General features: G+C 38.5%; 1 protein-coding gene across 1 annotated transcript; it reads right to left on the bottom strand.

Moving 5' to 3' along the window:
• Nucleotides 1-207: 207 nt before the first annotated feature.
• On the bottom strand, nt 208-26,372 carry LOC144972082 (uncharacterized). The gene is made up of 6 exons (XM_078913169.1): nt 26,118-26,372; nt 16,917-17,148; nt 15,437-15,712; nt 9,032-9,128; nt 4,104-4,223; nt 208-1,067 (listed from the first exon to the last, which is right to left on the bottom strand). The coding sequence occupies exons 2-4, from the start codon at nt 17,109-17,111 to the stop codon at nt 9,078-9,080; spliced, it is 522 nt and encodes a 173-aa protein (XP_078769295.1). The 5' UTR covers nt 17,112-17,148; nt 26,118-26,372; the 3' UTR covers nt 208-1,067; nt 4,104-4,223; nt 9,032-9,077.
• Between the last annotated feature and the right edge of the window lie 220 nt (nt 26,373-26,592).

The following is a 26,592-nucleotide window of genomic DNA, read 5'->3' as shown; positions in this document are numbered from 1 at the left end:
ACAAATGTGATAATTTTCCTATGGTTGGTAAAGAGAGGGTTAACAGATGTTGGCGGATGATTAATCAATACAGTATTTTGACACTAGTCTGGTAAAAATAACATAAAATCATTACAAAAACATAATATTCAACTAATATATCAATGGAAAGACACGTATATTCCACAAGAAAAGAGTTGTAAATAAATAAGAGAAACAAGAAAGTACTGCCATTGATTTTTGTTTTATTACATAAATAACAAACCAAGGTTAGTTCGAGTATTATTTCAAAGGCAAATCAATGATAGATACACATGTGAAGGGACCGTAATCCCCACCTCAATGGGCTCGATATTCCCTTTTAGCTAAATGAGATATCCCAGAGTAACTTTTATGACGTTTAGAATGTTGGTGGTTATTGCAGTTGTACACGATACAGCTGTTTATGATGATTCTAATGACTTCTATGTCATTGGGGGTGGTGATGATGATGATGATGATGATGATGACGATAATGACAGTAATGGCGACGATAATGATGATGATGATGATGATGATGATGATGATGATGATGATGATGATGATTATAATGATGGTGCAATAATAATGAAAGGATAATGACGATGAATGATGAATTATAACAGTGATCTTGATGATGATGTAATGATCATTATAAATGCCACAAATCTAGATTACGATTTGTATAATAATTTGTATTAACTAACCCCGGATAAAATTGAAAAACCCTTGGTTGGAATTGCTATTACTATTAGAATTAGAATTGGAAATTAGATTATTATTGTTGTTGTTGTTGTTGTTGATGTTATTATTATAATTGTTCCAATAGCTGCCTCCGTGACCTCCGTTGTTACTATTGTCGCTGGTGCCTTGGTTACTGGTGATCCATGAGCTGGGAGGTCTGATACCACCGTTAGTGTTAATGTTATCGTTGTTATTGATAAGATTGTTGTTGTTGTTGTTGTTGTTAATGTTATTCATTGTGTTGAAATTAGACATTGATGGTAAAGGACGTGCATTATTCGTAGGATTCTGTATAACGCCTTTGTTACTGTTATAGATGTAACCACCTGTCAATGAAAAGAAAATCAAAAATATTAATGGTTTTTACTTAAGCAGTCAACTGACTTATTCTAGAAAAAATCGTACTTAAAAATTTGGCCAGAAAACTCGTCCTTCAAATATCGATCTATTTAAATGACCCTCATCTTGGCAAAAAAACTCTCAAACCTGGGACTTCGCGACTTCAGCCTTATATTATTACGAAGCGTAATTTGAGACCGCACGAAAACAATTCTTAAGAGTTTTGGAGTTCTTAAGCGCTTTGAGGTTTCGACATACAGTGTTCTATAAATGTACTTATTATTATTATTATTATTATTATTATTATTATTATTATCATTATTATTATTATTATTATTATTATTATTATATAGTAGTAGTAGTAGTAGTAGTAGTAGTAGTAGTAGTAGTAGATAGTAGTAGTAGTAGTAGTAGTAGTAGTAGTAGTAGTATCATTATTATTATTATTATTATTATTATTATTATTATTATTATTATATTATTATTATTATTATTATTTATTATTATTATTATCATTATTATTATTATTATATTATTATTATTATTATTATTATTATTATTATTATTATTATTATTATTATTATCATTATTATTATTATTAAGGACGAGTTTTTTGACCATATTTTTAAATAAGAGTTTTTCAGATTACGGCAGTTAACTGATTAATGCCGTTAGACAGAAATCTTAACTGTACAACATTTGTTTCCGTATCTTAGCGATTTTGATATCTAAAATTACAAAAGTAATTGATTTTTTCCCATTGCTTTGATGTTTAAACATTCATCTCGAGGTATTAATCTTTATCTACAAACAAAATTTCCGGGCTGTATGCTGAGTACGAAAATAGTCAGTATTTTGTATGCAAACAGGTTTCAGATTTGTATATAGTTTCATAAAGCATGCATACAAAACATGATTTCATTATTTGTCTTTAATTTAAAGATCATAATCTACCCTTCGTGTCTCCACTTTTGTAAGCCAAAGCATCATTTTTGTAATTCAAAATTGCGTTAAAAATAGATTTCCTCTGCCGTCCACATCTTTACTTATAGTAGCACGAGAAATATGTGCGTTTGATTATAATTAAGGGAAAATGTTCCTGTCAAAACCCGATTAGCCACAAAGCCCCAACTAAATAGGGAACAATGATTTTTCAAGACGCATTATTGGCTACGTTGTCCTTCCATCACTTTAACCGTCAAGGATAAAACAAGGTATATTATGATTTATGATAAATATAGTAAAATCTATTCTATTTCGGTGGTGCTTAGCTGTCATAAAACGTTTTAAGTATGTGGGTAGTCTCGACCCTCATTTTCCAATGTTATCAAAGGGAGATAAGCGGTTTAGTTTAAGCTTGAGACTTAAAAGAATAGCAGTCACGTAACATGGCACTAGCATTTCATTTTCTTTTTTCCCCCGCAATTTTGTATACAGAAGCCCAACAGCAACACAGAGCATTTAGAACAAGACATAAAATGCCTTTAAGACAACGCTGTTACCGACTATTATTACACCTGAGTACGATCAGAGAATGAGCAAAGAAAATTTTCCAATGACTCAACTTTCCAGAATGGGACTCGAACCAGGGACCTATAGGCTGGAAGGCAAGTGTCATTTCACTTGACCACGACGAGTAAAGATAATCAATTGAACAAGTTTGCAATATGCAAAAAACATTCCTCAAAAAACAAACCAAACCTTATAGCCTTTTGAAGTGATGTGAACTTGTGTCCATACAATACGAGGCCTAGCATCGTCTTCGATAACATATTGTCTGGCTTATCTCTCTAAAAACTACGCCACAATTCATATAAATGTTGGTGTTTGAAGCTCGAAGAAATAGATAACAATGTGAAATTGAAGATAAGCTTCAATTTAATTACGAAAACAAATAAAATGGACGTTTGTTGACAATAACAACGCCACTACCACATTATCTCATTCGTCTGTAGTGTTTCAATCATCCTGTTTTGTTGATAAAGGGGAAACCCGAAACGTCCATTTTATCTGTTTTCGTAATTAAATTGAAGCATACATTCAATGTCACATTGTTATTTAACGCCACAATTCAAGGCGACGATTTTAAAAAAAAAAAGTGAAAAGTGAGTTGTCGTTAGTGGTGCTCAAAGAAACAAAGTATGATCTCATTGGTTAAACTATTCAATACAATATCTATTAAGTTTATTTTGGTGGTCGTGACATTGTTTTGTGACGTAATGTTGGTCAGTGTCAAGCTCCGAGTTTACGAAAGCTAAAGTACGGGCTGTCAGCAGTCACATCAGTTGAACAATTGATGGATACCTAGTGGATACAACGCATAGGCAGGATTTCCTCGACAGTAATTACTAGCTACCCTGATTCAGGACCTCTCTATATATCAGAATTTCTGAATTCAGATGAGGTGGAATTAATCCCTGAATAAATAAGAAAAACTGCAGTGTCCTCCGTACTAAAGTCACAACAAGATCTTGACAGCCTCAAAACTCTGGCCCAGGACAGTAACCAATTGAAACAATTAACAACATGGATGGAGAGAGCAGCTCTACTCATCCAGGTTTTTTTTTAAATCGGTGACTGAATCACACAATTCTCAGCAAGCGTAATTCAGACTGCGAGGCTTACTACTACTACTACTACTACTACTACTACTACTACTACTACTACTACTACTACTACTACTACTACTAATAATAATAATAATAATACTACTACTACTACTACTACTACTACTACTACTACTAACTACTACTACTACTACTACTACTACTACTACTACTACTACTACTACTACTATATACTACAACTAACTACTACTACTACTACTACTACTACTACTACTACTGCTACTACTACTACTGCTACTACTACTACTACTACTACTACTACTACTACTACTACTACATACTACTACTACTACTACTACTACTACTACTACTACTACTACTACTACTACCACTACTACTACTACTACTACTACTACTACTACTACTACTACTACTACTACTACTACTACTACTTACTCGAATCATGGCCAAAGCTTGATCGTCGAATAGAGATATCTGCACATCCGTAGAACTGTTCCTGGTGGCCACAACCCATACAACATCCCGTGTTACGACCATTACACCCCCAAGAATTACCTGTAAAGTATGAAGGAATTCAAGAAAAAGCTCGCTATGTAAGGCTATAATTTACAATTGACGTGTAGAATTAATAATATTGTCAGGCCTGGGAAATAAACCGAAACTCAGCGTCCATTTCGGTCTTAATACAACGGAATTTGAATGTATTTTTGGGTTTTGTTTATTCATCTTAACAACGCCACAACCACATTATCTCATTCATCTGTTGTGTTTCATTCATCCTGTTTTGTTGACAAATGGGAAACCCGAAACGTCCATTTGATCTGTTTTCGTAATTAAATTGAAGCTAATACTCAATTTCATACTGTTATTTAGAATCACGAGAGAACAATCGAGGGTCCAAAATACATCAGGGTTAAACGAGACTAGCATTTTCGTCTTCGAGTCACTAAATATATAACATTACAAAAGGGTGCAGCTATCTCTGCGACTTAATGGGTTTCTAAAGTAAAGTCTGCTCTTCAATTACGTTTTACACCTGGGATTTTATTTAGCGCAATATCCACCAGATCCTTTACATAGGGTCCCAAACCAACTGTAGGCTATATTTGATATAAAGAACGAGACATGCAGCCTTTAGGTCGATAAAAAAAATTTTTCATCGAGACAACGCTGTTCATAGAGCATTAAATGAGTGTGATTCGTAGCCTTTACCAAGGAACCAATTCTGCCATGCCTAGAGCAATAAATTCGCTTCGTTTAACAAGGACGATAGAGAGGGTAAACAATCAATTACACGTGCACATAATGTTTACTAGTCTGTTAGAATTGAAAATATTTGTATATTCAAGCGTTTCTCTAATATGATAATAAAATGAGTGAAATCATTCAAAAATGGCAAATAACAGTGGTTGGAAAATATCATAAAACTCCGTAATAGAGATTAAAATTAAACGTAATCATAGTCTCTGTCTGTTGTCAAAGCAATAATATAGGTAGGTGGACATAGTGGAAGTGACAACTTTTCAATTCTATTAGAATTTGTGCAAACAAAATATGACCATTTATCATTTTTAAATAGCCATCTAGTCTATATACTCACGGCATGTTAAGAAAGGAAACAAAGTAAAACGGCTTGTGGATAACAGAGAAAGACATTAGAATTGTGCGGCAATGTTAACTTGTAATATGACACTTGCCTCTGGATCGGAAGGTTTTGGGTTTGAGTCCCGCTCTGAACGGCGTATAGTTGAGTCCTGGGAAAATGATCTTTACTTACTTTCTCTCAGCGTAATTGGGTGTAAAATGAGTACTGGCCTTTAACAGTGCTGTCTTTGTTGGATAAAAATGCTATATCGCTAAACAGGCGTCGTGTCTCGTCCACCATTTTACGTGTTGTTGTGAACTAAAGACCCATTGTAAAGCGCTTTGAGCACATTTAGAGAATATTGCGCTATATTTTCTTAGATAATCTAGACGGATTGTCAACATAGATGAATAAGGGAATTGTCAACTGCTTGCTTAGATCAACCCAAATAGATAATGGTGTAGCGGAAAACGCCAGCGGTAAATGCACAAGCTAGAGAGCAAGCGAGCGAAAGAAAAAACAAGCGAGAGAGAGAGAGAGAGAGAGAGAGAGAGAGAGAGAGAGAGAGAGAGAGAGAGAGAGAGAGAGAGAGAGAGAGACTAAACACGACAGTAGCCGAAAAATAATAGGAACAAGAAGTAATTAATTAATACTACTGGTCAGCATACCTGCTAGTGGCAGAGGAAATTACCATAATATTATTATTCCATTCTATTTCCTGTTTAAATGCCTACCTTCGCACCATATTATATCATGATCTTCGTGACTTAAGTTCACGAAGGCCACGATTATAATCGCGTACTTATAACTGTGATAACACCTTTTGTTCTACTCGCACGTTGAACCGACAGATAAAAATAGAATATTATGGTGTAATGCGTTGAACTGACAGATAAAAATAGAATATTATGGTGTAATGGGGCAGCGTGGCTCAGCGGTGCGGTCTTTGCTTCGTACCCGAAAGGTACTGAGTTCGAACACCCGCCGCTGCTCTGTGTGGCCTTGAGCAAGTCACCTCGTCCTAGCTCAATTTGCGGCGTTGCACTGCGGCTAAAGCCTGGGTTATTCCAGTCTTCCATTGGAAAAGACCCTAGAGACAAATTTTCCATATGGGATGAATAAAGGGAATTTTATTATTTTATTTATTAAGAGATAAAGAGAAAAATAAACCGGATACTAAGGCCTTCGGTTGTAAGTGGTTTAAACAATAGGCCATCTTTTTGTTCAATTATACTGTATAAAAAAAAATAATTAAAATATTGCACCTGGGTAGTAAAGAGTATTTTTTGTGTGTGTGCCATTTTGTGTGATTCAATGAGCCTGTTTTTTATGTGCGGCTATGTGGTCTTGTGGTATGGCACTCGCTTTCGGATCGGAAGGTCGGCGCATGGTTGAGTCCCTGGAAAAGGCTCTTTACTCACATTCTCTCACCGTACTCAGCTGTAAAATGAGTACCTGGTTGTCGCTGTCCGTAAAATATGTAATATCGCCTAACAAATGCCATGTCATGTCCTACATTTTACGTGTTGCTGTTGGCTAGGGACCCCTTGTAAAGCGCTTTGAGCACGTTTAGTGGATATTGCGTTATATAAAAGCTCAATTTTTTTTTTCAAGAGCAATAAGTGTGAGACTTTTGTGATCATAATTCTTCCCATTAAAGACCCAAAGATCTGTTTTAAATACCAGTACCTGTGATGCTCAACTCGCTGCCATTAAAACTTATAGACATCCACAACAGAGCATCAAGTTATATAAATGACACAATTATAAAAATGTGAAATTGAATGTAAGTTTCAATTTGATAAACAGAAAACAGATAAAAAGGACGTTTCGGGTTTCCCCTTTATCATCAAAACAGGATGAATGAAACACTACAGACGAATGAGGTAAGCCGTTGGTAACAGCATCGGTTTGTAAATACCACTTCAATTTGATGTCAATTAAAATAACCAAATATTTGTAAATCGTAACTTGCTCAATAGTTTGATTGTTAATCAAAAGTAATTTCCTTGGTTTTTCCTACATTTGAATTCAGGGAGTTATCTTCACACCAACCAACAAATCTGTCAATCTCAGACCTGTATGCCGTTTCATCATCTTTAAATATTAACCCTTGAAGGGCGGTGTCATCAGCAAATTTTTAAGTTGAGACCAAGTCACTGGTACAGTCAATATGCCTTTGGTTTATTTATGTGACTGTAACTGTAAATATTATTCAACAAAATGTAAATGGCATCATCAACACTTCTATTTGGTTCATATGCAAATTGTAAGGGGTCAGATTGGATGTCATACTGGAGATTAAGCTTTTAGAGTACAAGTCGTTCGAAACATTTCATAACAATGGATGTCAGGCTATGTCAGATCATTCATACAAGAGACATTGTCTTTCTTGGGGACAGGGACAATTTTTGATGTTACCCAAATAGCTGGAATACAGAATTGTTGCATAGACATATTGCAAATAATGGTAAATATGTGGTCTTGTGGTATGGCACTCGCTTTCGGATCGGAAGGTCGGCGCATGGTTGAGTCCCTGGAAAAGGCTCTTTACTCACATTCTCACAATTGCTCGGCACACACTTTCAACAACTTGCCTCCAATGCCATCTGGCCCACACGCTTTCCGTACAAACTCTCTCCTCACTTGCAGTTCATCAAACACAATCTCATTTTCTTCTGTCCACTAGTTTAATAATGTTGATCTTATTCCATTAATTTCATTTTGAAAACTATCATCATCATCAAAACGTTAATTAATTGACATCAACGTCAGTTTACTACTTTCTCTCTTTTGACAATTAAGTATTTCTAGCGTATTTTGCTTGTATTGATTGAAAAAAAAAGTGAGCTTTTATATAGCGCAATATCTACTAAATGTGCTCAAAGCGCTTCACAAGGGGTCCCTGGCCAACAGCAACATTTAACATTTAGGACGGAACAGGACGCCTGTTAGGCGATGTTACAATTTCTTCGGACAGATACAACGCTGTTAACGGCCATGTACTCATTTTACACCTGAGTACGGTGAGAGAATGCGAGTAAAGAGCCTTCTCCAAGGACTCAACTATGCGCCGAGCGAGGCTCGAACCCAGGACCCTCCGATCCGAAATCGAGTGTCATACCACTAGTCCACATAGCCGCTTTTATTGTTATTATTATAAAAACAGGATTGACACTGGTACATTTCTTTGAAATGCAAAAGAGGACGTTATAAGAGGTAATTTTTTTTCATTATTAAAACAATTGTCATAGGTAAAATGATTTTAGAATGTCATGATATGAGAAGGTGATAATGGGTGTGTGTATCTATGTGTTCGCATGATAGAGTGCGTGTTATGCCTTTGTCTTTGTGTGTGCATGTGTTTATATTTAAAATCAAAGGTTTTCGGTTCCCTTATGGAAGGGGGTTGGTGGGGGGGGGGGGGGACGAAGTGGCCGAGTGGTTAAGGCATTGGCCTGTGACCCAGAAGATCCCGGGTTCGAGCCCCGCTTCAGGCATTTTCGTTTTTTTTTCCTGAGCAAGATTATTAACCTCCAATTTGCTCACTTGGACAATATGGGTGATTCCTGTTGACATCAGACATCTTGCTTGATGAATTATCTGTATTCCTTCGTGGAATGCCTAGCCGACAATATCTTATGATGTCGTGGCGGGAGGGCATAATTTTTGTTTTTTATGGATCGTAATATTCACCTTATAATTAATGTGAAATATTGAATCTAAGACAATGAGAATAAAAATGAAAGAGCAGATAAATACCCTAAGGTTTATGTACCTGCATTGTATTTCCACTGCAAAACGCATTGGCTACAGCTGATGTGTTATGGCAATTGTACGGTCACGTGGTGGATTTTGGTTGCCCAACTTCTTACCTATCGAAAATATAAACAAATGAAAGAAAGAAATTATACAATATACCTTCCGATATATGGAAACATTGTTTTGTTAAACTTGAATCACTATTGATTTTATAGTGTTTACAAGGCAAATGTACAAGTAGAAAACGCGTTATTCCACCACTCACATTGTTATTTATTATCGGCGTATGGAATCCAAATTATACGGCGTAGGGAATTTTATTTAGACGTGCAATTTCATTTACACTTGAGAAAGTGAGTGTGCTCTATTCCTAGACACAAAGAAATAATGTCTGATTCGAAGAGGTATGTACATTTGCTCTGTAAATAAACTACACTATTACAATCCATGATATAAAAACAGTAATAAAAGACACTCATCATTTATTATGAGTTCAAGCTTATGATTATGGGCATAAATTAAATATGCATGGAGTGTGTGAGTGAAAAGATGACTTAATCCTAACTATACGATACATAATAATGATAAAGAATCGATTCCCACAACTAATCCTTACAAATCGATTTTACTCAGATTTATCATCTGTGGGTGTGTCTTTTTTACTAAACCCGCCGAAACCCGCCGAAACCCGCCGAAACCCGACGAATCCCGACAAAGTTATGGGAAGTAGGTGGCTGTGGGGAGTGAACCTAGAACTCAGGGAAGTGTACACCATTGGGGAGTGAACCTGGGACTGGGTTTCGGCGGGTTTCGTAAAAAAGAACCAGTGCTTTTTTACGAAACCCGCCGAAACCCGCCGAAACCCGGCAAAACCCGACAATATCCAGCAAAGTTATGGGAAGTAGACAACTGTGGGGAGTGAACCCGAGACTCAGGGAAGTGTACACCAGTCGGGAGTGAACCTGAGACTAAGTTTATCGGCCGGTTTCGGCGGGTTTCGTAAAAAAGAATTAGTGCTTTATTACGAAACTCGCCGAAACCCGCCGAAACCCGCCGAAACCCGACAATATCCGGCAAAGTTATGGGAGTTTAGCAACAGTGGGGGTTGATCCTGGGAATCAGGGCGGTGTACACCAGTGGGGAGTGAACCTGGGACTGTGTAAAAAGGATATCAGTGGGAAATAAAACTGGGACTAAAGGGAGATGGATACCATTGAAAGTTGAAGCTGGATATGAAAGTTTGGTACCAGAGGAGAATGAACCTGACACTATAGAAGGTGGGCGCCAGTGGGGAGTGAACCTGGGACTTTGTAAACAGGATATTAGTGGGAAATAAACCTGGGACTAAAGGGAGATGGATACCATTGGAAGTTGAAGCCGGATATGGGAGTTGGGTACCAGAGAAGAATGAACCTGACACTATAGGAGATGGCCGCCAGTGGGGAGTGAACCTGGGACTCAGGGAAGTGCACACCAATTGGGAGTTAGCCTGGGACTGTGGGAGATGGATAACTGTGGGTATTCGAGCCGAACTATAGGAGTTGGGTACCAGAGGAGAATGAACCTGACACTATAGAAGGTGGGCGCCAGTGGGGAGTGAACCTGGGACTCAGGGAATTGCACACCAGTGGGAAGTTAACCTGGGACTGTGTAAAAAGGATATCAGTGGGAAATAAACCTGGGACTAAAGGCAGATGGATACCATTGAAAGTTGAAGCCAAATATGAGAGTTTGGTACCAGAGAAGAATGAACCTGACACTATAGAAGGTGGGCGCCAGTGGGGAGTGAACCTGGGACTTTGTAAACAGGATATTAGTGGGAAATAAACCTGGGACTAAAGGGAGATGGATACCATTGAAGCCGGATATGGGAGTTGGGTACCAGAGAAGAATGAACCTGACACTATAGGAGATGGCCGCCAGTGGGGAGTGAACCTGGGACTCAGGGAAGTGCACACCAATTGGGAGTTAGCCTGGGACTGTGGGAGATGGATAACTGTGGGTATCCGAGCCGAACTATAGGAGTTGGGTACCAGAGGAGAATGAACCTGACACTATAGAAGCTGGGCGCCAGTGGGGAGTAAACCTGGGACTCAGGGAATTGCACACCAGTAGGGAGTTAACCCGGGACTGTGTAAAAAGGATATCAGTGGGAAATAAACCTGGGACTAAAGGCAGATGGATACCATTGAAAGTTGAAGCCAAATATGAGAGTTTGGTACCAGAGAAGAATGAACCTGACACTATAGTAGGTGGGCGCCAGTGGGTAGTGAACCTGGGAATCAGGGAATTGCACACCAGTGGGGAGTTATCCTGGGACTGTGTAAAAAGGATATCAGTGGGAAATAAACCTGGGACTAAAGGCAGATGGATACCATTGAAAGTTGAAGCCAAATATGAGAGTTGGGTACCAGAGAAGAATGAACCTGACACTATAGAAGGTGGGCGCCAGTGGGGAGTGAACCTGGACTTTGTAAACAGGATATTAGTGGGAAATAAACCTGGAACTAAAGGGAGATGGATACCATTGAAGCCGGATATGGGAGTTGGGTACCAGAGAAGAATGAACCTGACACTATAGGAGATGGCCGCCAGTGGGGAGTGAACCTGGGACTCAGGGAAGTGCACACCAATTGGGAGTTAGCCTGGGACTGTGGGAGATGGATAACTGTGGGTATCCGAGCCGAACGATAGGAGTTGGGTACCAGAGGAGAATGAACCTGACACTATAGAAGGTGGGCGCCAGTGGGGAGTGAACCTGGGACTCAGGGAATTGCACACCAGTGGGGAGTTAACCTGCGACTGTGTAAAAAGGATATCAGTGGGAAATAAACCTGGGACTAAAGACAGATGGATACCATTGAAAGTTGAAGCCAAATATGAGAGTTTGGTACCAGAGAAGAATGAACCTGACACTATAGTAGGTGGTGCCAGTCGGTAGTGAACCTGGGAATCAGGGAATTGCACACCAGTGGGGAGTTAACCTGTGAATATCTAAAAAAGGATATCAGTGGGAAAAAAATCCGGCTTCAACTCCCAATGGTATCCATCTCCCTTTTATCCCAGATTTATTTCCTACTGATATCCTTTTTACATAGTCCCAGGTTCACTCCCCACTGGCGCCCACCCCCTATAGTGTAAGGTTCATTTTCTTCTGGTACCAAACACTCATATCCGGCTTCAACTTTCAATGGTATCCATCTCCCTTTAGTCTCAGGTTTATTTCCCACTGATATCCTTTTTTGCATATTCCCAGGTTAACTCCCCACTGGTGTGCAATTCCCTGAGTCCCATGTTCACTCCCCACTAGCGCCCACCTTCTATAGTGTCAGGTTCATTCTCCTCTGGTACCCAACTCCTAAAGTTCGGCTCAGATACCCACAGTTATCCATCTCCCACAGTCGCAGGTTAACTCCAAATTGGTGTGCACTTCCCTGAGTCCCAGGTTCACACCACACTGGCGCCCATCTCCTATAGTGTCAGGTTCATTCCCCTCTGGTACTCAACTCCCATATCCGGCTTCAACTTTCAATGGTATCCATCTCCCTTTAGTCCCAGGTTTATTTCCCACTGATATCCTGTTTACATAGTCCCAGGTTCACTCCCCACTCGCGCCCACCTCCTATAGTGTCAGGGTCATTTTCCTCTGGTACCAAACTTTCGTATCCGGCTTCAACTTTCAATGGTATCCATCTCCCTTTAGTCCCAGGTTTATTTCCCACCGATATCTTTTTTACATAGTCCCGGGTTCACTCCCCACTGGCGGCCATCTCCTATAGTGTCAGGTTCATTCTTCTCTTGTATCCAACTCCCATATCCGGCTTCAACTCCCAATGGTATCCATCTCCCTTTAGTCCCAGGTTTATTTTCCACTGATATCCTGTTTTCATAGTCCCAGGTTCACTCCCCACTGGCGCCCACCTTCTAAAGTGTCCGGTTCATTCTCCTCTGGTACCAAACTTTCATATCCAGCTTCAACTTTCAATGGTATCCATCTCCCTTTAGTCCCAGGTTTATTTCCCACTGATATCCTGTTTACATAGTCCCAGGTTCACTCCCCATTGGCGCCAACCCCCTGTAGTGTCAGGTTCATTCTCCTCTGGTACCAAACTCTCATATCCGGCTTCAACTTTAAATGGTATCCATCTCCCTTTAGTCCCAGGTTTATTTCCCACTGATAACCTTTTTACACAGTCCCAGGTTAACTCTCCACTGGTGTGCATTTCCCTGAGTCCCAGGTTCACTCCCCACTGGCGCCCACCTTCTATAGTGTCAGGTTCATTCTACTCTGGTACCCAACTCCTATAGTTCGGCTCGGATACCCAGTTATCCATCTCCCACAGTCCCAGGTTAACTCCAAATTGGTGTGCACTTCCCTGAGTCTCAGGTTCACTCCACACTGGGGCCCATCTCCTATAGTGTCAGGTTCATTCTCCTCAGGTACTCAACTCCCATATCCGGCTTCAACTTTCAATGGTATCCATATCCCTTTAGTCCCAGGTTTATTTCCCACTGATAACCTTTTTACACAGTCCCAGGTTAACTCCCCACTGGTGTGCAATTCCCTGAGTCCCAGGTTCACTCCCCACTGGCGCCCACCTTCTATAGTGTCAGGTTCATTCTCCTCTGGTACCCAACTCCTATAGTTCGGCTCGGATACCCACAGTTATCCATCTCCCACAGTCCCAGGTTAACTCCAAATTAGTGTGCACTTCCCTGAGTCTCAGGTTCACTCCACACTGGGGCACATCTCCTATAGTGTCAGGTTCATTCTCCTCAGGTACTCAACTCCCATATCGGGCTTCAACTTTCAATGGTATCCATCTCCCTTTAGTCCCAGGTTTATTTCCCACTGATATCCTTTTTACACAGTCCCAGGTTCACTCCCCACTGGTGTACACCGCCCTGATTCCCAGGATCAACCCCCACTGTTGCTAAACTCTCATAACTTTGCCGGATATTGTCGGGTTTCGGCGGGTTTCGGCGGGTTTCAGCGAGTTTCGTAATAAAGCACTAATTCTTTTTTTACGAAACCCGCCGAAACCTGCCGATAAACTTAGTCTCAGGTTCACTCCCGACTGGTGTACACTTCCCTGAGTCTCGGGTTCACTCCCCACAGTTGTCTACTTCCCATAACTTTGCTGGATATTGTCGGGTTTTGCCGGGTTTCGGCGGGTTTCGTAAAAAAACACTGGTTCTTTTTTACGAAACCCGCCGAAACCCAGTCCCAGGTTCACTCCCCAATGGTGTACACTTCCCTGAGTTCTAGGTTCACTCCCCACAGCCACCTACTTCCCATAACTTTGTCGGGATTCGTCGGGTTTCGGCGGGTTTCGGCGGGTTTCGGCGGGTTTCGGCGGGTTTCGCAGGGTTTCGGCGGGTTTCGGCGGGTTTCGTAAAAAAGACACACCGTCATCTGTTGATAACCACAGACGAGTTTCCACTGGCCCAGTTGATAGAGCACACTCCTCACAAGCAAAGGACCAGGTATCGATTTCTGGTGCAGTCGATATTTTGTCTGTCCCCCCCCCCCCCCCCCAACCCCCACCACCACCTCACCTGCATGCTCAAAGGTGAATGGGTGGCTGCTCTGTTAAATCTGATGGAGAGTGTCCTTGCGATAGACTAGCGGCTTTATAATATATGTATTTATATAAATATAAATATATATATATATATATATATATATATATATATATATATATATATATATATATATATATATATATAAATATATATATATATATATAAAAGCAAATTTTGAGCTTGAGCTTTTATATAAAGCAATAGCCACTAAACGTGCTTAAAGCGCTTCACATGGAGTCTCTAGCCCTTTGACATGTAGGTACTTGGTTCGGGTCCCGCTCTGGGCAGCACAAAGTTAAAAAGGCTCTCACCGTACTCATGTGTAAAGTGAGAACCTGTCCAGTAATCGCATTGTCTCTGTTTTAAACAAAATTGGTAAAATCGTCCAACAGGTGTGGTGTCTCGTCCTAGATACAAAGTGCTGTTGTTAGTTTGGGACACCTTGTAATCCGGTTTTAGAGCCTTTAGTGGATATCGGCTATGTGGTCTAGTGGGAAGACACTCGCTTTCGTATCGGAAGGTCCTGGGTTCGAGCCTCGCTCGGCGCATAGTTGAGTCCTTGGAATAGGCTCTTTACTCACATTCTCACACCGTACTCATATGTAAAATGAGTACCTGACCGTTAACAGCGTTGTCTCTGTCCGAAAAAAAAATTGTAATATCGCCTAAAAGGCGTCATGGTCCGTCCTACAAGTTAAATGTTGCTGTTAGTCAGGGACCCTTGTAAAGCGCTTTGAGCACGTTTAGTGGATATTGCACTATATAAAAGCTCAATTTAAAAAAAACTTTAGTGGAGATATCTCTTTATGATAAAAAACTCAAATTGTATACTCACCTGATAACGAGTGGAGCCGTCTTGGAGTCGAAGCAGGTTTGAGTTCAGACAGGCTCGTGTAACTTTCTTATGTGGATTGTTATTTGGACACAACCGGAACTCAAACCATCCCAAATGACTTCGGGTCAGTTCAACGGATACTCGAATAGTCTGCCCCTGACGATACGATTTAGAGATAACTCCTCTTGCATAGCTACCTCCTGCTTCATGTTCTCTGGGTCCATCGAAAGGGTCGCCGCAAACTCCACAGCGACCTCCATTGCGGTTCCATTGACGCTGTGCAAGGGGTATTAAGATGAGTGAAAGTAACATTTTCAATGTGAGATTTCCGTTAAAATAGTTCCCAAATACGCCAGGTTGAAATAAGTGAATAAGTGATATGAATTTACAACTCAAGTAAATCATAATAGATTATTTCAGATAATTTCAATTCATTACAAAATATTAATTTATGTCACTATTTACAGTTACGATATGGTCTGTAATATTAATGACATGACCATAAAGGTATCTTTCATGATTTTAGACTAAGCAACATTGATTGTATTTTCGCAATGCCACCCCTAAAGTTGTAACATGAGGCGACATTGATTCATAAAATAATATCAATAAAAATTATAACTATAATTATTAAAGGCAAACTATCTATCAATCTATAAAGATGTTTTTAATGCATGGTTTCCTGAATTAATTGAACGGACATCTGAGGCCGCCACATCTTAGATATATTTACCTATTGCCACATTGAATAAAACGCGTTATATTGAGGGAAAATCGAATATTATAATCTGATTACTTCTACAATCCGTATGGCATCTTTGTTGAAAAATCTGTTAATCATTGTTGACTAAAGGAATGAAGAATGTATTTTTTCCGATTTCCTCAAGGCACGTTTTAATGACATTCTACTTCTCTTTTATATGCTGCATATCGTTTTTAGAAAACCCGACTGTGATATATTATTATTATATATTACGTAAACAGGAATAACGACCAGGTTTTTCTTTATCCTCGGGGATTACTTTTCCCATCTTGGATGATAATTTATATTTTTCCTATCTGCAACATCATGCAAAGTAAAATTATGATTTTTGATGAAGTGTTTAGAAATAAAGTGCTTTGTGATTTACACAAGCTTAAGTTGTCTGCTTCCAATACAGAACAGACAGAAAATTACAAATAAAAATTTTTAAAAACAACCTCCCTCTCTGAAAATCAAGCAACAAGAGACGACAACATTAAAGCAAAAGAAACAATTTTCAGGTATTTTTTGCCCTCCTAGAAAAAGCATCAACAGGTTTGAGTGATTTCTCCTGTACTATATATGATACTGAAACATATATATATACACACACAGATTTTTTTAAAACTCCAACGAAACATACAAATAAATCAGCTCCGGTAAACAATCGAACAAAATCAAACCAAACAACCAAAAGAAAACAAACAAAAATCCCCCCAAAAAACAAAACAAACTCACGTCAAAGCCTCCACAGTAGAGAGCGTTGTCGTCATAGTTGACGGGAGTGTTAAATCCAAATCGCCACATTGACGATCTGGCAGGCGGTTCAATCAAACGACCATGACCTTGGACAAGCACCGGGAGAATGAGAAGCAACAAATAGGATGTTTCAAACAAAGCCGATAACTTAGTGTCAGCCATGATTTTCAGCATTGTTATCTAGCTGCTTGCCTTGCTTGCCGATTATATTCTGGGGGAAAACAATTGTTTTAAAAGCTACTTCAGAAGCTGAAAATAACAAGGACGTGACTATATTGGTTGACTGGCACCGCATCCATCATTTACAAATGGATTACAGCATTTATAAAAACATAAAACTGAGAAATGGTATATTCCACCTCTTGCTCATTTGAGTAAGTCTTTTCTTAAAATGTTTTTCTTTCTCTTGAAATTACGAATATAGCATGTTTTAAGTCATTTTCTTCTGATTCTGGCACCACCTTATATAGTATAGGCATGCCACTCCATTGAACTAACGATAAGTTGTGCATCCTTCCACCATTTACAACCAGTCTCTACGTTTCGGGTTTAATATTCATTTGAAAACTTGCGTCCATTTCATTTGGTTGAGATAGAAACATCAAATTAAAACAGAAGATTAATAATTAATTGGTGGACGAGGCTATCAGACTAATAAATCAAGGCATAAGAGGCCGCTCGTTCCGTTTGTAATATTGTCGGCAATTGGATTCAATAGTCTGATGTCACATAGCCCAGCAACGGCGAGCAGAGTGGTTCTAAACAAAGAAAATCGGTACTTTTTATTCTTCATGCTGGCTAGAACTTTTCATAGTCATGTGATCAGAATGTATAAAAGTCAAAACAAGATCACATTTATAATGTTTGTCTCCTCTGGATACACTTTTATGCTCGTCGGAGAAGCATTTCATAAGGGCGTCCGTCATTGTTCCGATAGTTTAGAGCCAGTTACTAAGTTACAATGCGTCATTACGAGGGAAGTGACGTCATGACTGTTGAAAGCCTATTGTCATGCGCAGAGTGCTGTCTCCGACGGAGCAGTGGATTTGGTCCCTGGTGTTTACCTTTGTTATCTGGCCTCTTATTTCTGTGTAAAAAAAACCTCCAAATCACTCGGTGTGGTTTGCAATTTTTGTTATAATTGGGGTTGCTATGATAAAATTTATTGTCATCCCGGTGACGATGGCTGATTTTAAACTTATGTATTCACCCGATGAATATATGTTTAAAGTTGAATTAGCTTAAAATAGCCTCATTTTAGAATGCCAGTTTTTATGGTTGATTCCCTCCATTACAACTGCAAAACAATATTTGTAATACAAAATGGCAATAATGCGCTTATTTATATCGAAGTGACTTTTCTCATCCCCCTAGTCTAGGATGCTAGTCTTCATAATAGTAGTCCACAATTGTTGTATGTTTAATCCAAAGGTTGTAATGCAGTAATTTGTTAAGTTTCTTGTCACAAGTTGCACAATTAAAAAAAAAAAAATCAATCAAATCCAAATCGCAAAAAGCCGGCGACGTTTTTTTCGGTAATCCAATCGGCGGGGGGGGGGGGGGGGGGGGGATGAGAATAGAGGCAGCCTATTTATATAGGCGCAAATACAAGCAATAACTAGAGGTACCTAAATGAGTCAATACAATGGAGGTAAAGATAAAGGGAGTAAATCTGACTCATAAATAAGGGAACAACATTCACGAGTCAGATTTACTCCCTTTATCTTTATCGCAAATACAAGACAGATCATCATGAAAATATGCCATGCCTACACTTATATTTTGGGTGAATTTCACCAATTCCCGTGTTGCGGTTTTTGTAAATAAAATGTACAAAGGCATCAAGCAACCAGTCTGACAACTCATGCTTCGGACAACACGTATGATAAGAAGCAGCGATACCGATTATATAGCTACTTTTCGTCGATTATAACTAATAAGTGTAACAGTATTTATTATTATTATTATTATTATTATTATTATTATTATTGTTATTATTATTATTATTATTATTATTATTATTATTATTATTATTATTATTATATTATTATTATTATTATTATTATAATCTTTATAAACATAATAATAATTATTATTACTATCATTTTTATTATTATTTTTATTATTACTATATTATTATTATTATTATCATTATTATTATTATCCTATATAGATGATGATGATGACGATGACGATGATGATGATGATGATGATGATGATGATGATGATGATGATGATGATGATGATGATGATGATGATAATGATGATGATAATAATGATAATGCTGTTCATAACCACCACTCACACCTTCATCATCATGACTGTCTTTTCTATCGCTCTTTTTTCTAACTCAAAAATTACAACCTTGTTTTGATCCCTTTCCAACGTCATTTAGTGCAGATTTCTTGAATAAAAACACTCTAAACTACCTTAAAATAACAAAAGAATCAGCAGAAATAACAATTTTAAAAAAGAAGCACAAATTATATTTTTTTAAATTTGGATTTTCATCCACAACATTAAAAATGACAGTTCTATCTATCTTCTCCTATGAGATATTCTTCCAATGTCATTTAATCATGAAAAATATACATTATTAAAGACATTTTTACAGGGTTGACGTTTGAACTCCAGCCACTCCGATCAAAACGATTCAGTCCTAAATTGTTTTTTGAGATCCATTTGCAACTAATTAAATGCCAGAGGACATGGGCACAAAGTTACGCTCAGTGTCGCGGTGGCCCTTAAGACTTGATCTTTCAATTTATCAATGATTGAAACTGATTTGAAAAGGCAGATGAAGAGTTCACAAAGTGTTTTCTTGAAGACAATCAATGTACGGGATGTGGAGAGGTTTGTTTTGATGTAGAAAGTTATTGTGACATGTAATGTTCTTGTATTGATTTAACTTTCATTTTCGTTACAAATTTAAGTGTATGGAAAACGTATTTATTTGTTCCTCACGCCATTAGCAGCGTCTCATCATTAGAACCGCAGCTATTGTAAGCCTCGAGGGCTGCTGGTTGTGTTGTTAAAGGTGAAAGTAGAGAGTTTTATTGGATAGAATAATTGATTTAATGTTCATATGGTCGCTATAAAAATATCATGTGATTGGTAATAAAATTGCTAGTGATTGTGGCTGGTATGATGATAATAAGTTTTTAATGTTGTGATTACAGTTGTGGTTGTGCTTATATGATGGAAGTGGTACAGTATACAATATTCGAAATGAGTAACACTGTTTAGAATATTAGAAGTAGTGATAGTTGTGTTTTCTGCTAAAAAAAAATATAAAGGCTAAAAATTTATTATGTTTAAATGCTTCTTCCATTTGCATTTTCTTATTTTCAAAATAAAGTGAGGGTCTAAATCTTTTGTCACATAGAGTCAACAATTCGAATCGTAAACTTGTTTCAATGGTATTTTAAGATCCGTGTAACATACGCACAGAAGTAGCATAATATGGCGTCTATTATTCTTATTGACATTTGTGTCCACCCAAACAGATATAAATAAAAAACTTAAATGCGACACAAACCGTTCTTGGATATCTCGTTGTATCATAACACTGGGATCGCAGATCAACTTATGATCAATTCCCTGAGTCTCTTTCCTCAAATGAACGCTGACCTATATCCCACGTGTGGATATTTCACTACGATGACCTTTCCAGTACGGATGATTCACACAGGTTGCCATGGTTGCATAACAACAATCCTAGTTTACATATTATATAATCTGTTTCTAAATGAGTGTTAATACACCTCCCGCGATCCGATAAGGAAGACGACGGTTTGTTTACATTTCACACTCAAAACTTACGAGACCCTCTCTCCCGCCCTGTCCCCTTCTCCCATCTTTATCTCTCTCCCCTCTCTCTCTCTCTCTTCCTCTCCCCCCCCCCCCCCTCTCTCTCTCTCTCTCTCTCTTCCTCCCCCCCTCTCTCTCTTTCTCTCGTTTTCTCTTACTCTCTCTCTCTCTCGCTCTTTCTCTCTTTCTTTCTCTTTCTTCCCCCCCCCCTCTCTCTCTCTCTATCTATCTATCTATCTATCTATCTATTTATTTATCTATCTATCTATTTATTTATCTATCTATCTATCTACATTACAGGTGACAGCCAGACATTTTCTTGTGTAAGCATATTTACAGTACTAGTGGAGAATCCACAATATTTGCGGAGAAATAAACGCTATTACGAACAGGCGCTCATCTATTTTAAATTTTATACTAGATACTATATTTTGAAAATTTACATAGACTGAGACAAATCTTTTGAGCCATCAACGATCAAAATCGGTCCAGTAATAAAGTATGTAGCTGCGTGCAAATGAATCTGGCAACAAGACGACCAGCTGGCGTTTCCCATGGCCAAGGTCAAATTAATGACCGATCTTTATGCCCTTGCAGATACTCTAAATAACAATTTAAGTCAACGGGTAGTAGAGCTTGAGTTGCTTTGTGCGGCTATGTGGTCTTGCGATCGGAATGTCCTAGGTTCAAACCTCGCTCGGCGCATAGTTGAGTCCTTGGAAAAGACTCTTTACTCACATTCTCTCACCGTACACAGGTGTAAAATGAGTACTTGGCCATTAACAACGTTGTCTCTATCCGAAAAGCATGTATTATCGCCTAACAGGCGTCATGTTCCGTCCTAATGTGTCGCTGTTGACCAGCGACCCCATGTAAAGCGCTTTGAGCACGTTTAGTGGATATTGCGCTATAAAAAAGCTCAAGTTTTATTTTTACTCGGATATCAATCTGTGAAAAGAAAGTTTTATAATTTTTTGATTTGCCAGTAATTTTATATTCGCTCGCAAAAATTTAGCATGGGCTGCACGGAACAATGTTAACCCCCAGTCCTCTATTATTTGAAAAAATTAACAATAGAAATACGCATGGAGACGTTAGAATCTCAATACTTGTCCTTAAACTATCTATTGAAGATGCTAGTCGCTTGACATTTGTCGAGATTAAAGTTGTCAGATTGTTTTATTTAAGCCGCTGTATTTTTGGTTACAAGAATCTTTTACGGCATTTAAAGAGAGCAATATCCATCAAACGCGCTCAAAGCGCTTTACAAGGGGTCCCTAACCAACAGAAATACTTAACATTTAGTCGGGACATGACACCCGTGGGGCGATGTAACAGTATTTTTCGAACAGTGAAAACGCTGTTGATGGGCTTAATTAACCATTTTTAACAGTTTTAATCGCAATAAAAAATGTAAAAGTCGGGTACATTATAGTGAACTAGCTCTTCCGACTGGTATTTTCCACATATATAAGCGGTACCCCCGCTAATTGAAATAAAGGTCACAGGGTAGATAACGTTGTATAGATAACGAGTTTATTTCCATCCACTTGATTTTACATATTCGTTTGGGTCAAGTCCCGGCTTTGGATGGCATGTTTCCCCCCAAAAGTCTCAGTGAACAGATCAAAGATGATCTGTGTCAAAGTGTTTCCTTACAACCACCGCGTCAACTAAGTACTTACCGACCCATCTCGACGATTTATCGCCGTCGCAGACCATTTGTAGTCTCAAATCAAATATTTAATTGCCTTGTCAGTGAACCAGATAACATCACTGGTCAAATCGTAACAAGATGTGTGTTTCGGCAGACCTGACTAGTACTACGAAAAATTCGTAGAAATACGAATTTTTGTCTCCAGCTACAAAGCTGCATAGGTCTCTTTGACTCAAGAAATCTTGTTGAAAAGGAAAGTTTAGCTTCTTAGAATCAATATTCAGGACTTTGGAGCATTTTTGGACCATGCTGAGAGCAAATTGTTTGTTTCTAAAGCTATTTAAAATGGCTTTTTACTTTTTTTTACCTTGGAAACGACGAATTTTTGAAATTTCAAGTAGGTAGTTCTGGGTTTGGGTAACTAGAATGCAGAGAGAAAACTGAGGTGAAAGTTTTTTATGGCAAGCAGATTATAAGTTTTCTGTACAAAAATGATTTGTCAATATCCTCGAAGTTTGATGTTTAAGAATGTTTTGCAAGCGGAGAGTCACTTTAATTTATCGATATTTATTGTAGCAAAAATTCCTGTCAAAATGCATTTGTAAATGTACAGATGTGCAGCGTGTGGATTATAGAATTAATTATGTCTGACACTTCTACTTTTCAATGACATTTTCAGGATTCTCAGACCTCTAGAGCATTAGTCCCCATTTTTTTTCTTGCAACTTTTAATTTCCCAATCGTTTATAATTACGTTATTACTGTTATCTACGTTAAATATTATGCTAAAATAAAGCTTGAAATTTTGAGGCGGTATGAATACAGTTAGAAGAAACCCTGTTATGAAAATATGTATCTATTTCTTGTAAATATTGAATGACTATATATCGAATCACTAGACTACGTCAAAATTAGTCAAAATATTAGTCGTAAATACCACTGCTATATCAATGATTAGCTGTGGAATTAGTCGTTAGAACCACAAAGGCCTAGGAGACGGAGTCCATATCAGTCTTTCTTTAATTACACGTTGAGTAAATATCGATTGTATGCTAGTCTGTCTATCTCAAATTACTATAGGTTCCAAGTCTGCAACCCAATCGTTGCTGATTTGACAGACTCAGTAAAAAAAAATCAATTATCCCTAGATTCAACTAGTGCCGCGCTGAAGACCGGTCTGGACCGCGGTCCCACGGTCTTTTAGCTGTGAACCGAAGACCGGTCCCATAGGGGAAGATCGGCGGCGGTCCTCACTTCTTATCACCTTTCAACTAGTGCGGGGCGGTCCTTGCAAGGACCACGGTCCTACGGTCTCGCGCCATAGCCTACTACTTCCCCAGCGATTCGTTGCTTTGGTTGCCTATCTTCCACCAATCACCACCCATCCCACTTAATTAATCGCACCCACCCCCCTTTGCCATACACTAAACGACACAGACGACCATACAGGCAGACGACCACCAACCTCCACTCCGCAAACCGCCCTTTCGTGTGTGAGATGGGGGAACAGGAGGCGCACGCCTTGGACGATTCCATTATACGGGGTAAATTTCAAAATTTACTACACCATAATGATCGCAATGACAATGATCTATGGTGAAGGCATGACCCCTCTTCTCTAATGGGTTATTGTTTGAAATGTATGTGACTACTAAAGATGTGTGTGTTTGTGTGTGTGTGTGTGTGTGTGTGTATGTGTGTGTGTCGAACCTAGCAAGTAGCAAATCCGATTGTTTGTTTTCTTTTGTCCATCTCTTGTCACCACTCCTTTCTATCGCAGTGTTGTCATTTAAAATAATACAATAATATTAAAATTTCGTTTGGTGTTTTTACTAATCAAATAATATGAGTTTCATTAGTTTCTTCCTTCCAAAAAACCCAGTTATAACGTCTGAATTTTAAAAAAGTCCAATAGAATATTTGGGGACCCCGATAGCTCAGTTGATAGAGCACTCTCTTTATACGCAAAGGGCCAGAGATCGATCCCGGGTGCAGTCGATTTTTTTCTGAATCCCTGTCTACTCAGCAATGAATGGGTAGCTGAGTTTGTTAGATCTGGCGAAAAGTCACCATCGACCCCTCTTATTACCTCATCCACCCCCTCTTATTATAACTTCACGTCTCTCTCTTACTCTTCAATGCTCGCTGCCCTCTAATGTGTGTGTGTGTGTGGGGGGGGGGGAGGTAGGAGTTGCGTGTGTGTATCAACGCCACGAACAACTCGATCAACGCCTTGGGCGATGCCATTATCTCCGTTAATGGGGATAAATTTCAAATTTTATTAAATTATCGAAGTAACAATGAAGTACGGTGAGCAAATAAAGAAGGCATCACCCCTCTTCTCTAATTAGGTTACAATTTGAAATGAGTGTGACTACTCCGTGTGTTTTACTCCTGTAGACCACGGTTTTCATCGTGTAGCGGTCTTTAACGGTTCAAGAATGAACGATCCCACAGTCTCAAAGGTCAAACCGGTTCGAATTTCCAACAGTCTCTCAGGAATGTTCAATGTCGAAAAGGACCGGTCCTAGGACCGGTCCTTGCGGTCTTCATTTCCCAAGGACCGTAGGACCGTGGTCCTTAAGCTTGCCAAGGACCGCCCCGCACTAGATTCAACCCTACATCGTGCTACGAAAAATTAGTAAAATTAGGAATTTTTGGCTCCACTGACAAAGCTGCATAGACGTTTTTGATTCTTGTTGAGAAGGAAAGTTTGGTTGCTTAAAAACTGTATTTAGGACTTTGAAGAATTTGTGGTCATTCTGAGGGCAGAGAATTGATTAGCAATGAGCAATGCTATTTATTGTGACTCTTTCCTTGTCTTCCTGGAAACTACGAATTTTTGACATTTCAAATAGGCAGCTCTTGTAGATTGAAACCGGTCACTTTGGGAGGCAAAAAGCTCTGCAAACTGAGCTATCGGTATCTCTGGTCTGTTCGATTTCTTGATCTTAAAGTTTTAAATTAAGCCAGCAATGATAGACGACGAGTTTTGAGATGAACGACTATGTGTGAAAACAATTATAACTTGTCATATACAGGCCAAAGTTTAGATCCATATGAAATTCAATCTCATAGGTATTTTAAAGATATAAAAAGTCATAATTAATTGAGGAAACCAGATAATCGGAGAAAGCATGATAAATGAAAACAGCTATGTTTACCCTGAAATTAATCGTCTTATTCGTCAAAACACTCGCTTTTGTGTGTGACCAAGTAGACGTCTAAGAGTTTGTATTATAAATGTCTTTTTTATTTTTTGGTTGGCACGGCCTGACAACAGTACTCGTTAAAAAAATAATAAAACGCGTTTTTAAGATTTTGACCAGAAATCTCGACATTCAAATATTATCAAACCAAATTTGAGAGTTTTTTTCGTGTGAGAGTCAATCTAATCGATCGATATTTGAAGAACGAGTTTTCTGGCCAAATTTCCAAAACCGTGTTTATTTAATTACAGCAAAGTAGTTTGTGAATTTCATGCCTTAAATATATAAATCGTGATATTGTGATATTCATTGTTTTCAAGAGGCATGCTGGCGCTTATATTTTGAAATTTTGATTTACTATAATTTTGGGGTTGAACTAGAAAAAAACCCCCCAAAACACATACTTGGTATAATATTGTGTCATGGGGTTACTTCAAATCGGAATTTTGCATTTCAGATATTTTTAATGAGAGGGAATTAAAATACTATGAGATTGAAACTTACGTGCTATCCACTGTGTTATTTGCCGGTTAGAGTTATTTCTTATCAAAATGTGAAGATAGTCAAAGAAGTCCACTGTATAATTTTCTAATCCATAATACCAAGATGATTCTGCCCGATATGATTAATTTGAGTTAAAAACCCGACATTTATATACCTGTAAGGTTATATAACAACTCCCACGACATTTCAAGTTAACAACTTATCTGATAGAAGTTGACTTCCTTGATATTGTCATTATTTACATAACAACGACACAAAGAGAAAGAGAACATCTTTATTAACTGTGGTATGTTTACTGTTTAATTTATTCATATTTCGTCATATTCATAATGATATCTCGTTCAACGAGAGTTCCTGTGTGACCGCATTGACGTCAACGCGATAATAATAATATTATGGTTGTCAGGAAACGTATTACCGAGAACTGACTAATAATTCCCTTTGTACGTTGTTACCCTCAACAAATATTGATAAT

Source organism: Berghia stephanieae, chromosome 4, assembly GCF_034508935.2.
Source record: "Berghia stephanieae isolate SIO BIC M18660-M18661 chromosome 4, UCSD_Bste_1.3, whole genome shotgun sequence".
In the NCBI taxonomy this organism is placed as follows: Eukaryota; Metazoa; Mollusca; class Gastropoda; order Nudibranchia; family Aeolidiidae; genus Berghia; species Berghia stephanieae.
This window is presented reverse-complemented; position numbering and strand designations above follow the sequence as displayed.

Excerpts from the sequence above, each read along its gene's own strand:
- LOC144972082 (XM_078913169.1), bottom strand. The coding sequence starts at position 17,111 with ATGCTGAAAATCATGGCTGACACTAAGTTATCGGCTTTGTTTGAAACA. Across the intron at positions 15,713-16,916 it reads TCTACTGTGGAGGCTTTGAC|CGTCAATGGAACCGCAATGG; the intron begins GTGAGTTTGTTT and ends CCCCTTGCACAG. Across the intron at positions 9,129-15,436 it reads ACGGCTCCACTCGTTATCAG|GTAAGAAGTTGGGCAACCAA; the intron begins GTGAGTATACAA and ends TATTTTCGATAG.